General features: G+C 41.8%; 1 protein-coding gene across 1 annotated transcript; it reads left to right on the top strand.

Moving 5' to 3' along the window:
- The first annotated feature begins 11982 nt into the window (after positions 1–11982).
- Positions 11983–15302, top strand: LOC112445868 (late cornified envelope protein 1F-like). Its single transcript, XM_024989831.2, has 2 exons — positions 11983–12428; positions 14395–15302. The coding sequence occupies exon 2, from the start codon at positions 14416–14418 to the stop codon at positions 14737–14739; it is 324 nt and encodes a 107-aa protein (XP_024845599.1). The 5' UTR covers positions 11983–12428; positions 14395–14415; the 3' UTR covers positions 14740–15302.

Below are 15302 nucleotides of genomic sequence, written 5' to 3'. Positions count from 1 at the left end.
CATAACTATTTGTCTAGCTGTTTTCTTAGGGATATGAAATTTATACCTTAAACCAGCTGCATTTTGATGGTGAATTTTGCGAGAATTTTTGGCCTTATCAATCTTTTTATGTAAGTTTAAAGCAATTACTTTAGTCAATGCATCTGCCAAAGCATTTCCTTCATGTAAAGGGCCGGGCAAGCCAGAATGGGCTCTATGTCCCACAAAATATTTGTGTGTGTGTGTGTGTGTTTAATATCTTTTTGTAAATCAGAATAATAAGGAGAAGATAGTAGTTTTATTTTTTGGAATATTAGCAATCTCAATATGAGGAAACAACCCAACAATATGTCGGGAGTCAGTCAAAAGATTAAAAGTGTGGTCTCTTAAATGTTAAAGAACCTAAATAACTGCTCGTAACTCAGCCTTGACATTTTATTCCCTTGAATTAAAAGATCTTTTAAAGGCCTTGGAGCTGTAATTTCCTGCATCCAAAAGGCTAGACCACTAGATCCAAATGTTTTGTGGCTCCTAGCTTGAGAAGTCAAGTTTTTTCCTGTCTGATAATTAGGTAAAAGCAAAAGCTGTGTTACTCTTTGACCTTTATTAATTTGTACAGTTTTGGTAGGTGGCAAGATGAAAACTTTAATTTTCCCAATAATCAGAATTTACTACACCATGCACCACCGAAATTTCTTTTTTTCTTTTTTGAAAAGAAAGCAAGCTACACCCCAGCACAAATCTTACAATGCCCTCAGGTAGGGGGCCAGCCACTCCCATTGGAATTGGAGTAACCGGCACATCAGGGGTTAATATTGTTGCTAAATTCCCTTACCGTTTGGCTTTTCTCCTAGCCTGGGTGAGGCCCCCCTGAGGGGGTTTTCTCCAAGGAGCACGCTCTGCATATTGTGCACGTCTGTTTTAAAAGTTTCTTTGTTCAAAAAACTTTTTATCTTCCTCAGGCTTAGGCAACACTTTGGGAGGCTTTGGGGGCAAAGTGGGGAACTCTTGGGTCCTGGGAGGCACAAACGGAGGCGGTGGCGATTGCCTTAAATCAGAAAGTGGTGGATAAATTTTTTTAAGGTTCACACAGAGTGGGAGGGAGTTCGCCAGGGCGCCCTGCTGCAGCGTCCTCTAAGCCCTTTCCTACCTCGGGAGGTAGAGCACAGTCTCCTTCCCCCCCCCCCCCTTTTTTTTTTTTAATGGCAGAAAATATGATCTGTGCAGAAAGTGGAGACCCACCACCATCCACCGCTATAGCCTCCCCCATAGGCTATCTAACAGCCTCATGATGGGGGTCCAGGACATTTCTAATCATATTCCACAGAGCCAATAAACATTTGTCTATTCTTAGATGCAGAGAAACCCATTTTTTTTTTTTTTAGAGAATATTTTTATTTATTTTGTACCCTCTTTAACCCTGTCTAAACTGCAGAGGGGACTAGAAAACAAGCCTCAAGGTGAGGATCACATTCACCCTCGGGACTAGAGAAAATCCTTCTTCGGGAAACTCCTAGCGGAGGCCCCTTACCCCCACATGGAGGAGGAGGCATGGGGGGACGGGAGCGTCTCCTATTTCTCCTCTCCTGTTCCGGAGATCCTTTAACTGTTTGATGACTAAATCTTACGGACGGTCTGATCGGGGATGTTTAAGCTCCTAGGAGAGGATGGTCTGATTAGGGATGTTTCTCTTAAACTTTTAGGCGCATCTTTAGCTAAAAAAGACCAATCCTCATCAGAATGGTATCGAGCTGCTGTTTCCTCTAAATCTTCCTCATCCTGAGGGGAGAGCTGATCTTTCTTCTCATGCCTATCTTTTACATGCTCATTGGCAGTCGTAGCGGCTAGCCATTCGTTTAGCTGCCGATAGCTAGGTATAGCCTCTTCATTTTCACTTTCCTTTATAACAGGTACCTTTTCAGATTCGCTTTCCTGTTTAACAGGTACCTTTTCAACTTCACTTTCCTCTTTAACAGGTACCTTTTCAAATTCATGAGCTGGATCTGAAGCATCTCTAATCATATTCCACAGAGGAAAGGTGTAAGTAGGGATTTTCTCCGGGCGGTGCTGAGCACTTAAGCTCTTAGCTGTTTCCCTACTTTTTCCTAGATATCTAGGTTAACAGTGCCCTCTTGTGGAAACCAAGGGCATTGCTCTTGTACAAATGTAAAAAAGGATTGAATATTAGTTTTCTTAACCTTAATTCCTCTTTTACTTAACAATTTCAAGATTACTTGTATAAACAATTGCCGTTCTTTAGTTTCAGTGTTACCCATGTCAGAAATTCTACTATCTTTTCTACTTTTCTCTTCGAAAAGATTTCACTATTTCCCACCCTTCTTTACCCTACCTATCTTATGCAGGAGGGTCCCGGGCACCCTTGAGTGGGGTCCTAGCCCTCCGAAAACTGCAGAATTAGGGGCTTACCTGACTGGGAGCCTGGTTCGGGCACCACTAACCAGGGTCCAGCACCGGTTGGATCCAGGGATTCCCTCAGGAAGATGGCGTTGGCGATTAAAGGATAGCAAAGGCTGAGAGATTTTATTAGAGGCTCAATTATAACTGGTTTACGAGGGAAACCAATAAAGTTCATGACACCAAACTTGCTCTGACCACGGAGGCCGCAGGCGCCCTCTTGAATAGCGGAAGGTGTCCACCTTGGGCGCCTTCTCGAGTGGGTCTTAGAAGCCCAGGCAAATAAGTAGTCACAGAGGACCCCCATGCTCCAATTATTTTGGCATGAAGGAAGAACAGAAGAGAAAAGGAGGAAAAGGAAACAAGAAAGAACGACACGGGGAGACCAAGCTTCGGTGAGCAAGGCCTGTAGCTTTATTTTCAAAGGGAGCTTATATACCCTAAGTTGCACATAGAGGATAATAGGGGGTGTGAAATCATGCAAAGTCAGCAGTCTTTGATCCTTATTGAGACCAGGCTTTCTTTTCTGCAAATTTATCGTATGCAAATGGTTTAGGTGATTTACATCATCTTCTGGCCAGAGGGCCTGTTAACATTTTATGACTCTGATAAAGGTTTGTCAACCATAAGACTTATTTTCTGTAAGAGTAATTATTTTAAAGTTTGGCACCATCCTCCGAAGGTGTTAGATAAAGTTGCATTCCTATAGGGCAAAGGTGCAGTGGGTTTACAACAAAGGAAAGAATTTATTGCCTTAAGGGTCTAACGTTGTTAACACCAAGGCCACTACTTATTTTTTCTATATACCAACTATATTAATTAATACACTTCCAAGGATACAATACAGGGCATGTGGAAACTTGGCAGCAAGCATTGCTCAACAATGACATCTTCTACTAGTTTTATTTTAACAATTTCTAACTCTCCAAGAGGCTCTATACTTTTTGAATATCTTAGGCTTCCCGTGCCTCTTGCGGTTGGGAGACTGTAAACAATCATATGCGTAGCTATAGGAGTCCGGGTAAACCTGTCAGGCAAGTTAGAGAGCCATCTGAGGGGTTTGGATTGAAACACTCCTATTATGCCCAAGAGGCTAATTAGCTAGAGCTCTAAGTTGATTTTCTTCAGAGAAAAGGTGGTCGGGGATAGCTCCCCCGTGACTGTCAGAGGAGTTGGTGAAAGTCATGAAGCAGTAAAACAGATAGACTCTGGTTTTGGGGTAGATGCTCAGGCAGGCCCAGAGGGGCACCCCTCGAGTTCTGGCTTGCCTTGCCCACCAGAATTCTCCCACATGACCTTGTCATGGGTGGGGATTCCTGTGCTGGCTCCCGGCATCTCCCCCTTCTTTATTTCTTAAAACAGCCAGATGCAGTTCAGTTGCGAGCTTCTGAGTACTCTGTAGGAGAATTCTGACAATACAAGGAAGAATGATTATGAGAAGCAGAATTAAAGCAGCCACATCAGCATAGCTAAAAACAGTAGACAGAATATTTTTTCTTGAAATGAAGTTAGGAAAAGTGTGGAAGAAGTCATTTGCTGCTCCAGTGGCAGTAAAATCTAATCGGGAGTGTTCCATGGTTGTTACTTGATTGTGAAGTTTCCCTAAATCTAAACTAAGGTTGGAGCTGTTCCGAACACCCAAAATATGGTTTTTAATTTTTTCCCAGTCATAATCTGTCTTATTTACTTTTAGGGATGTTATGCATATCCACTGACAGTCGGCATGACAGGACAATGTGATTTTCACTTTGAAAGCCTGCAATTCAGTCCCAATATGTATTATTGCTTCCTCTAGGGTGTCTACCCTCATTTCTAATTTCCTGTCTATGGCTTCCTGTGTTGTCAATGTTAAAGAAACATTTTTGGACATAGTATCAACATATTTAGCAGTATGTACTTGTTGAGTCAATGATATTGCTGCCACAGTAACAAGTAATTGCAGTTATCAAAGCTGCTATTCCCAAGATAAGTAAGCCCACAAACCATCGTGATCACATTAAATCTTGTAGTTGTTGTAATACAGCAAGACTATAGTTATACCAATGTGGTTACAGTTACAGGCACTATAAGATAGGGTGGATGTTGTAATATTACAAAGCAGCAAACATATTGAGGGGTCAAACAAGATGAAAGCATATATTTTTCACAAGTTACTATATTAGGTCCACTTCCTTCTTACTGATTGCTTTGGCCCTGATCACTATGTCTGCATTGCAAAATGCCTATTGAGGGTGCACCGGGGAGCAGCTGCAGGCGTCAGCCCGGGGGAGCAGTGTCCCCAGCAGCAGGAGGCAGAACGCGAGCGGCAAGCTGTGGGCTGCAGAGCCGATGGCGAGGGGAGGGGCAGGATTCGCAGACTCGGGCTAGCCCCCGCCTCTTGGGCTCGGGGCGTTCCCCTCTCGCTGGCAGAGCCGCGCTGGTCTGGACGGCACTCTGTGGTCACGCTTTCCTCTCTGGCCCTCACTTGCTGCCCAAACTTCTTTGTTCTAGGTCGCGGGGTGCAGCGAGGAGGGTGCGGGTCGGCTGGCGGCGTCGAGGCGAGAGCTGGCTGGGGGGTGGGGGAGCGAGCTAGTGCACGCCGCGGACTTGGTCTCTGGGGAACTGTGACATGACGAATTAGTCTGTCCAAGATCCAAATCGGAGAATCTGCATGCTGTAGAAATATACAAGCATACCCTCTCCCACAAGTTAGCAACACATCTGGCCTTTTTTACTCTCTGATAAGGAGAAGGCAATGGCACCCCACTCCAGTACTCTCGCCTGGAAAATCCCATTGACCGGGGAGCCTGGTGGGCTGCCGTCTATGGGGTCGACTGAAGCGACTTAGCAGCAGCAGCAGCAGTGTCTCAGCATTGTAGCCTGTCCCTGTGTGTTTACGTTTAAGTGATTAATTACAATTTGGACATAACTATTTGTCTAGCTGTTTTCTTAGGGATATGAAATTTATACCTTAAACCAGCTGCATTTTGATGGTGAATTTTGCGAGAATTTTTGGCCTTATCAATCTTTTTATGTAAGTTTAAAGCAATTACTTTAGTCAATGCATCTGCCAAAGCATTTCCTTCATGTAAAGGGCCGGGCAAGCCAGAATGGGCTCTATGTCCCACAAAATATTTGTGTGTGTGTGTGTGTGTTTAATATCTTTTTGTAAATCAGAATAATAAGGAGAAGATAGTAGTTTTATTTTTTGGAATATTAGCAATCTCAATATGAGGAAACAACCCAACAATATGTCGGGAGTCAGTCAAAAGATTAAAAGTGTGGTCTCTTAAATGTTAAAGAACCTAAATAACTGCTCGTAACTCAGCCTTGACATTTTATTCCCTTGAATTAAAAGATCTTTTAAAGGCCTTGGAGCTGTAATTTCCTGCATCCAAAAGGCTAGACCACTAGATCCAAATGTTTTGTGGCTCCTAGCTTGAGAAGTCAAGTTTTTTCCTGTCTGATAATTAGGTAAAAGCAAAAGCTGTGTTACTCTTTGACCTTTATTAATTTGTACAGTTTTGGTAGGTGGCAAGATGAAAACTTTAATTTTCCCAATAATCAGAATTTACTACACCATGCACCACCGAAATTTCTTTTTTTCTTTTTTGAAAAGAAAGCAAGCTACACCCCAGCACAAATCTTACAATGCCCTCAGGTAGGGGGCCAGCCACTCCCATTGGAATTGGAGTAACCGGCACATCAGGGGTTAATATTGTTGCTAAATTCCCTTACCGTTTGGCTTTTCTCCTAGCCTGGGTGAGGCCCCCCTGAGGGGGTTTTCTCCAAGGAGCACGCTCTGCATATTGTGCACGTCTGTTTTAAAAGTTTCTTTGTTCAAAAAACTTTTTATCTTCCTCAGGCTTAGGCAACACTTTGGGAGGCTTTGGGGGCAAAGTGGGGAACTCTTGGGTCCTGGGAGGCACAAACGGAGGCGGTGGCGATTGCCTTAAATCAGAAAGTGGTGGATAAATTTTTTTAAGGTTCACACAGAGTGGGAGGGAGTTCGCCAGGGCGCCCTGCTGCAGCGTCCTCTAAGCCCTTTCCTACCTCGGGAGGTAGAGCACAGTCTCCTTCCCCCCCCCCCCCTTTTTTTTTTTTAATGGCAGAAAATATGATCTGTGCAGAAAGTGGAGACCCACCACCATCCACCGCTATAGCCTCCCCCATAGGCTATCTAACAGCCTCATGATGGGGGTCCAGGACATTTCTAATCATATTCCACAGAGCCAATAAACATTTGTCTATTCTTAGATGCAGAGAAACCCATTTTTTTTTTTTTTAGAGAATATTTTTATTTATTTTGTACCCTCTTTAACCCTGTCTAAACTGCAGAGGGGACTAGAAAACAAGCCTCAAGGTGAGGATCACATTCACCCTCGGGACTAGAGAAAATCCTTCTTCGGGAAACTCCTAGCGGAGGCCCCTTACCCCCACATGGAGGAGGAGGCATGGGGGGACGGGAGCGTCTCCTATTTCTCCTCTCCTGTTCCGGAGATCCTTTAACTGTTTGATGACTAAATCTTACGGACGGTCTGATCGGGGATGTTTAAGCTCCTAGGAGAGGATGGTCTGATTAGGGATGTTTCTCTTAAACTTTTAGGCGCATCTTTAGCTAAAAAAGACCAATCCTCATCAGAATGGTATCGAGCTGCTGTTTCCTCTAAATCTTCCTCATCCTGAGGGGAGAGCTGATCTTTCTTCTCATGCCTATCTTTTACATGCTCATTGGCAGTCGTAGCGGCTAGCCATTCGTTTAGCTGCCGATAGCTAGGTATAGCCTCTTCATTTTCACTTTCCTTTATAACAGGTACCTTTTCAGATTCGCTTTCCTGTTTAACAGGTACCTTTTCAACTTCACTTTCCTCTTTAACAGGTACCTTTTCAAATTCATGAGCTGGATCTGAAGCATCTCTAATCATATTCCACAGAGGAAAGGTGTAAGTAGGGATTTTCTCCGGGCGGTGCTGAGCACTTAAGCTCTTAGCTGTTTCCCTACTTTTTCCTAGATATCTAGGTTAACAGTGCCCTCTTGTGGAAACCAAGGGCATTGCTCTTGTACAAATGTAAAAAAGGATTGAATATTAGTTTTCTTAACCTTAATTCCTCTTTTACTTAACAATTTCAAGATTACTTGTATAAACAATTGCCGTTCTTTAGTTTCAGTGTTACCCATGTCAGAAATTCTACTATCTTTTCTACTTTTCTCTTCGAAAAGATTTCACTATTTCCCACCCTTCTTTACCCTACCTATCTTATGCAGGAGGGTCCCGGGCACCCTTGAGTGGGGTCCTAGCCCTCCGAAAACTGCAGAATTAGGGGCTTACCTGACTGGGAGCCTGGTTCGGGCACCACTAACCAGGGTCCAGCACCGGTTGGATCCAGGGATTCCCTCAGGAAGATGGCGTTGGCGATTAAAGGATAGCAAAGGCTGAGAGATTTTATTAGAGGCTCAATTATAACTGGTTTACGAGGGAAACCAATAAAGTTCATGACACCAAACTTGCTCTGACCACGGAGGCCGCAGGCGCCCTCTTGAATAGCGGAAGGTGTCCACCTTGGGCGCCTTCTCGAGTGGGTCTTAGAAGCCCAGGCAAATAAGTAGTCACAGAGGACCCCCATGCTCCAATTATTTTGGCATGAAGGAAGAACAGAAGAGAAAAGGAGGAAAAGGAAACAAGAAAGAACGACACGGGGAGACCAAGCTTCGGTGAGCAAGGCCTGTAGCTTTATTTTCAAAGGGAGCTTATATACCCTAAGTTGCACATAGAGGATAATAGGGGGTGTGAAATCATGCAAAGTCAGCAGTCTTTGATCCTTATTGAGACCAGGCTTTCTTTTCTGCAAATTTATCGTATGCAAATGGTTTAGGTGATTTACATCATCTTCTGGCCAGAGGGCCTGTTAACATTTTATGACTCTGATAAAGGTTTGTCAACCATAAGACTTATTTTCTGTAAGAGTAATTATTTTAAAGTTTGGCACCATCCTCCGAAGGTGTTAGATAAAGTTGCATTCCTATAGGGCAAAGGTGCAGTGGGTTTACAACAAAGGAAAGAATTTATTGCCTTAAGGGTCTAACGTTGTTAACACCAAGGCCACTACTTATTTTTTCTATATACCAACTATATTAATTAATACACTTCCAAGGATACAATACAGGGCATGTGGAAACTTGGCAGCAAGCATTGCTCAACAATGACATCTTCTACTAGTTTTATTTTAACAATTTCTAACTCTCCAAGAGGCTCTATACTTTTTGAATATCTTAGGCTTCCCGTGCCTCTTGCGGTTGGGAGACTGTAAACAATCATATGCGTAGCTATAGGAGTCCGGGTAAACCTGTCAGGCAAGTTAGAGAGCCATCTGAGGGGTTTGGATTGAAACACTCCTATTATGCCCAAGAGGCTAATTAGCTAGAGCTCTAAGTTGATTTTCTTCAGAGAAAAGGTGGTCGGGGATAGCTCCCCCGTGACTGTCAGAGGAGTTGGTGAAAGTCATGAAGCAGTAAAACAGACAGACTCTAGTTTTGGGGTAGACACTCAGGCAGACCCAGAGGGGCACCCCTTGAGTTCTGGCTCGCCTTGCCCACCAGAATTCTTCCACATGACCTTGACATGGGTGGGGATTCCCGTGCTGGCTCCCAGCAACAATGGAATATTATTCTGCTATAGAAAGGAACACATATGAGTCAGTTCTAATGAGGTGGATGAAACGGGAGCTTATTCTACAGAGTGAAGTAAGTCAGAAAGAGAAACACAAATACTGTATATTAATGCATATATATGGAATTTAGAAAGACGGCAACAACGATCCTGTATGCAAGGCAGCAAAAGAGACACAGATGTAAAGAACAGACTTTTGGGATCTGTGGGAGAAGGTGAGGGTGGGGTGATTTGAGAGAATAGCATTGAAACATGAGTATTACCATATGTAAAATAGCTGACCAGGGGAAGCTTGATGCATAAAGCAGGGCACTGAAAGCTGGTGCTCTGGGACAACCTAGAGAGTCAGGGTGCGGGGGGCGGGGGAGGGAAGCGGGAGGGGGGTCAGGTCTGGGGAACACATGTGCACCCGTGGCTGATTCATGTCAATGTATGGCAAAAATTGCCACAATATTGTAAAGCAATTCTCCTCCAATTAAAATAAAGTAATTAATTAAGGAAATATCACCACATTAAAAACCTATATGGGGCAATGCATCATTTTAAAAACAAAATGTACAAATCAGTAATAGGTCAAAATTCAAAATAAACAGGCATTTATTATAATTTTATAGAAAATAAATAAACCTACCTACAAACTAATGGACAAAATGCAAGAACAAATAGCTTAGGAAGAAATTCACATGAGTAATACATTTTGAAATTTATTGTTTCATGTTTGTATGTGCAAGTAACCACAAAGTACAAATAAATAAGAATGACTTCTCAGGAATGAGGCCCATCAGATTTATTCCTTTATACGGAACTGGAACAAATATAAAAGGGGTAACAAAACTCAGTGTTGCTGAAGTTGATCAGAAGTGGATCTTAAGTTGTTAGAAATATAAATTGGCCTAGCCATCTGAATGGAAGTTTGGTGATACATTATTCAACACATAATTACTCTTTGTATACAAATTAGCTTTAAGATGAACATACTCTTTAAAACAGGCATTGAACTTCTAAGAATGTAACCCAAGGGAAAAAGATTTTATAAAAATTGTATGTGTAAGAATAATTGCTACAGGAAATTAAAATACTAACGAAAGTTAGAAAACTTGCAAGATATATCAGAATATATAATAAATTATGTTTTTACTGACCAGGAAAAAGTAATTCAAAGATATAATTTTAGAATTTGCTACAGTATAAAAAATATATGAAGTCTAAAATATGATCCTTGTGTAAAATTTTTTGGTAAAAGAGAAGACTTTATTGAAATACATTATAAAATACCAAAATAAGTAGAGTTATACTATATGGATGAATAAAATAAGTTATACTGTTATGAATAAAAAGAAAATTATCATAAAATTTCTATGATATTCATAGAAATTTCTTTCTATGAATAAAAAGAAAAATTATCATAAAATTTGTCACTCCTTCACAAATTAATGAAAATATCTTGTGAAATTTTCATCACAATTTTGAAGATGTTTTTGTCTTTCTTCATTTTCATTTGTGGGACATGACAAGTGGACTCTAAAACTTATAAAAAAGAGCAGAGATCTAGTAATTGTTAAAACAATCTTAGGGAGCAGAACAAAATCATGGAACCTGTATGATTAGATAGTACAACTGATTTTACACCTACAGTAATGAAGGCAGCAGGATATTCTCACAGGGACAAATTAACAATGAAAATAATCATCAGTCCAACTACAGAAGTACACATATGTGGAAATTCAGTTATGACTGAGTAGGTATTTTAGATTAGTGGTGAAAGTGAAATATTTGATTATGATAAGGAGACAACTGTTATCCACTTGGAAAAAATGATAAATATGAAATTGTACAAAAATTCTTTCTAGGTTGAATAAAGGCCTTAACTTTTTAAAAACTTCTTTATATTGGTGTATAGCCAATTAACAATGTGATCTTTTCAGGCACACAGCAAAGCCATTAGGCCATGCATATATATGTATCCATTCTGCCCCAAACTCCCTTAACTTCTGAAGGAAAGCAAAATTTTACAACTTTCTTTTCTTTTTTTTTTTTTACAACTTTCTAAAGAAAACTGAAAAGAACAGATTTCTGAATTTATAAATGGTTGAGAAGTCTTAAAATCATGAAAAGTGCAAATAATACAATGTTGGAAAAATGAAGTTATATTAAAAATAAAACACTTTCTAATTAAATGACATATTAAAAGGCAAATAGGAAAACAATCTATTCAGGAAAGATACAACTCGTTTAATAATAGTGCATTAGTAACCAGAATATGTGAAGAACACTTACAGATCTTAACAAAAAGAAATTAAAAATAGAAAAATAGTTTTAAAATAAAAACAAAATTCATAGAAGAGAAAATCCAAATAACCAACATAAAAAGATGCTCATGATCATTACTAAACAAGAAAGACACATTAAAACTGCAATAGTATACCAATTCATATGCATCAAATGGCAATTATTTTAAGTCCAGTAACAACATGTAGAAAGAGTGATTCTTATATTAATATATCATAAGTAGAACTAGAAATTGATAAGAGGAGATTAGAGTGATGCACATGATCTAAAACACAACAGCTCCACTTGTAGGGGCTTAACTTAGAGAATCTCCCTGACATATATGAAAGCAAACTCCATAGCTGCAATATTTATACAGCAAAGAGAGCAAACAATCTAAGTACTCATCTAAAAACAGAGGAAGGATAAAATCAAGGTCTCACGCTGTACTCATAGATGGATACTATACATTGTAGAAAGAAACTATAGCTACACAAATCAGCTTGAATAACTCACAAAGTCATGTTTAAAGAAGAAAGAAAGTTGCAGATGAGTCACTCAAGTATGATGCCATTACTATAAAGTTGAAACCACACAACTATTTCATATATATACATATATATATATACATATATATATATATATAGTGTCAGGTTATGAAGATGGAATAAAACATGAAGGAATATCTTAAAAACTTGCTTTAAACCAGATTGTATGTAGTCATTAATAACATTTGGGAAGAAAAAGGTAGTATTGGGCACAGCAAGGGTTATGGATGGAGGCAGGATGGTTCCAAGAAGGAAAGGCAGGAGTCCTCAAGAAAGGCACCCTTCAGAAAGAACAAGTGGGGAAGGACAAGAAGATTTTCCCTCCCTGCCTTCATTTCTGAGCAGCCATATTCCTTGGTGGTCATAGATGTCCTGAGCCACATGAAGGAAACTGCCAGTCATCACCTGTCACAGGAACCACGTGGGTGGAAGGAAGCAGTCTTCTCATGCCCGGGTACTGTCTCACATCTGAGGGCAGAGCACAAGACTGGGATAAAAGGGCACTGGGGCCAGAGCACCTCCATCCACTCCTCTCCTGGGCTGCTGACAACGCTGTGCTGCGTATACACTGGTGAGTGTCCACTGGGAACGGGAGCAGGGCTTTCTACAGAAGATGCTCAGACCAGAAGGGAGGACATGTGGAGGCTTTGCAATGTGTCCAAATGCCTATGTGTGTGTATGTTGAGATGGGGAGGGTGAGAAGAGGATGAGACTGGTCTTTTTTAGCAAAATAACAGGTGTTGGGAAGGCTGAGGGAAGGGACAATGAAGAGGCTGGGAACCTGGGTAGGAGGAGTTGTGGAGTTGTGACTGAGTGCTCTAGAGAAACCCAATTGATGTGTTTTTTTTTTTTTTTCTCTAATTTTATTTTATTTTTAAACTTTACATAATTGTATTAGTTTTGCCAAATATCAAAATGAATCCGCCACAGGTATACATGTGCTCCCCATCCCGAACCCTCCTCCCTCCTCCCTCCCCATACCATCCCTCTGGGCCGTCCCAGTGCACCAGCCCCCAGCATCCAGCATCATGCATCGAACCTGGACTGGCAACTCGTTTCCTACATGATATTTTACATGTTTCATTGCCATTCTCCCAAATCTTCCCACCCTCTCCCTCTCCCACAGAGTCCATAAGACTGTTCTATACATCAGTGTCTCTTTTGCTGTCTCGTACACCGGGTTATTGTTACCATCTTTCTAAATTCCATATATATGCGTTAGTATACTGTATTTATGTTTTTCCTTCTGGCTTACTTCACTCTGTATAATAGGCTCCAGTTTCATCCACCTAATTAGAACTGATTCAAATGTATTCTTTTTAATGGCTGAGTAATACTCCATTGTGTATATGTACCACAGCTTTCTTATCCATTCATCTGCTGATGGACATCTAGGTTGCTTCCATGTCTTGGCTATTATAAACAGTGCTGCGATGAACATTGGGGTACACGTGTCTCTTTCCCTTCTGGTTTCCTCAGTGTGTATGCCCAGCAGTGGGGTTGCTGGATCATAAGGCAGTTCTATTTCCAGTTTTTTAAGGAATCTCCACACTGTTCTCCATAGTGGCTGTACTAGTTTGCATTCCCACAGACAGTGTAAAAGGGTTCCCTTTTCTCCACACCCTCTCCAGCATTTATTATTTGTAGACTTTTGGATCGCAGCCATTCTGACTGGTGTGAAATGGTACCTCATAGTGGTTTTGATTTGCATTTCTCTGATAATGAGTGATGTTGAGCATCTTTTCATGTGTTTGTTAGCCATCTGTATGTCTTTTTTGATGTGTTTTTTGGTCAGTGATCTGAAGGATTTGCAACATTGATCATCATGCTAACCTACAGCTGTGTTCAAAAAGGGACTCTTATCTCTGAAAACAACTGTCCTCCTGGAAAAGCAGAGATGGTGACAGTAGTGCTCAGCCAGGAGAGAGGAAATCAGAACTGACTGACCTTTTTTAAACTGTCAGATTAGGGGGTCTGCAGAAGTGAAGAGGCAAACCCCAAAGCTTCGTGCTGAGGTATTAGTTTGTGGTGAGTGTCTGTGGAGAATGCAGAGCACTGGACTAGCTCAAGGTCCTGCGTGAAAGTCCCAATTATATTAATTAAAAAGCTACTTCTCCGGGGCAATCTCCAACATCCTTTGAGATTGTGAACATCTATGTCCCTATAGGACAAGAATATCTAGGAAATTTTCCAAGAGGGAATGACTATTTTCCCTAAAGATATGATTTCATTTCTAAACTGCTTCTTGGATTTTTTTTCATGGTTCTTACAGTATAATTATAGTAGATCTCCTACATATTGGATGTTTGGGTTTGAGAACATTTTCTTACTATTTGGTCTCAGTTTTTCCAATTATAAAGCAGGAGAACATTTGACATTAAAAAAAAAGAAGTTGTGAGAGCACTTGAGCAACTATTTATCTAGGACTGCATTAAATAGTTCGTCAAACTAAAGGGGATAGAAAGACAGTGAAAGGTCAGGAAGGGGCAGGGAGGTCTCTGTGTGCTGGTCTGACCTGCTGTCTGTCTCTCCCTCAGATCCTGAGCCTGCCCACCAAGATGTCCTGCCAGCAGAACCAGCAGCAGTGCCAGCCCCCTCCCAAGTGTGCCCCCAAGTGCCCCACCCCTAAATGCCCCCCAAAGTGTCCCCCGAAGTGCCCCCCAGTCTCCTCCTGCTGTGATGTCAGCTCCGGGGGCTGCTGTGGCTCCAGCTCCGGGGGCTGCTGCAGCTCTGGGTGTGGGGGCTGCTGCCTGAGCCACCACAGGCGCCGCAGGTCCCACCGCTGCAGACCCCACAGGTCTGACTGCTGCAGCCAGCCCTCGGGGGGCTCCGGGTGCTGTGGAGGGGGAAGTGGTCAGTCCTATGGAGGCGGCTGCTGCTGAAGTGGACACTGAGCCAAGAAGAGCCGACCTGGGGACAATACATGGACAAACACTTCCTCCTCCTCCTGCCCCTCCTGCTGGGCCTGCCCCTGTCGCTGGGGGTCTGGGTGAGGCCTTTGAGCTCTGGTCCAGGGAGTACCTATTCCTTGGGTCCAGGACCCCCAAACTCCCTCCCAAATCCATTTATTCACCTCCTTTTCATATGTGTGGAATCTCTGAGAACCCCAAAGCACAGACCCCGTGTCCCTCTGCAGCTTCTCTTTTTGCATAAACTAGCCTGATGTGAAACAATAAAGCTAGAAATCTATATTCCTTCTTGTCTGAAATGATATTTTTATCTCTACATCATCTTTCTCATACTCTGTACTCAATTTCTGGTTCCCCTAATGCCTCAGTATGTACAGACCTGGTTCAAATTTGCTACTTGTGCCACTAATGCCCTTTGTAGCAAAACAAAAATTTATTGATTCAGAGTCTAATCCAGGATCCAACACTGCATTTAGTTGCCATGAGTCTTCAATCTCCTCCTACCTGTGACAGCCCTTAGATTTCTTGTCCTTCAT

This window comes from Bos taurus, chromosome 3 (genome assembly GCF_002263795.3).
Source record: "Bos taurus isolate L1 Dominette 01449 registration number 42190680 breed Hereford chromosome 3, ARS-UCD2.0, whole genome shotgun sequence".
In the NCBI taxonomy this organism is placed as follows: Eukaryota; Metazoa; Chordata; class Mammalia; order Artiodactyla; family Bovidae; genus Bos; species Bos taurus.
This window is presented reverse-complemented; position numbering and strand designations above follow the sequence as displayed.

What these genes read in the sequence shown, in the direction of transcription:
- LOC112445868 (XM_024989831.2), top strand. Translation starts at nt 14,416, where the DNA reads ATGTCCTGCCAGCAGAACCAGCAGCAGTGCCAGCCCCCTCCCAAGTGT.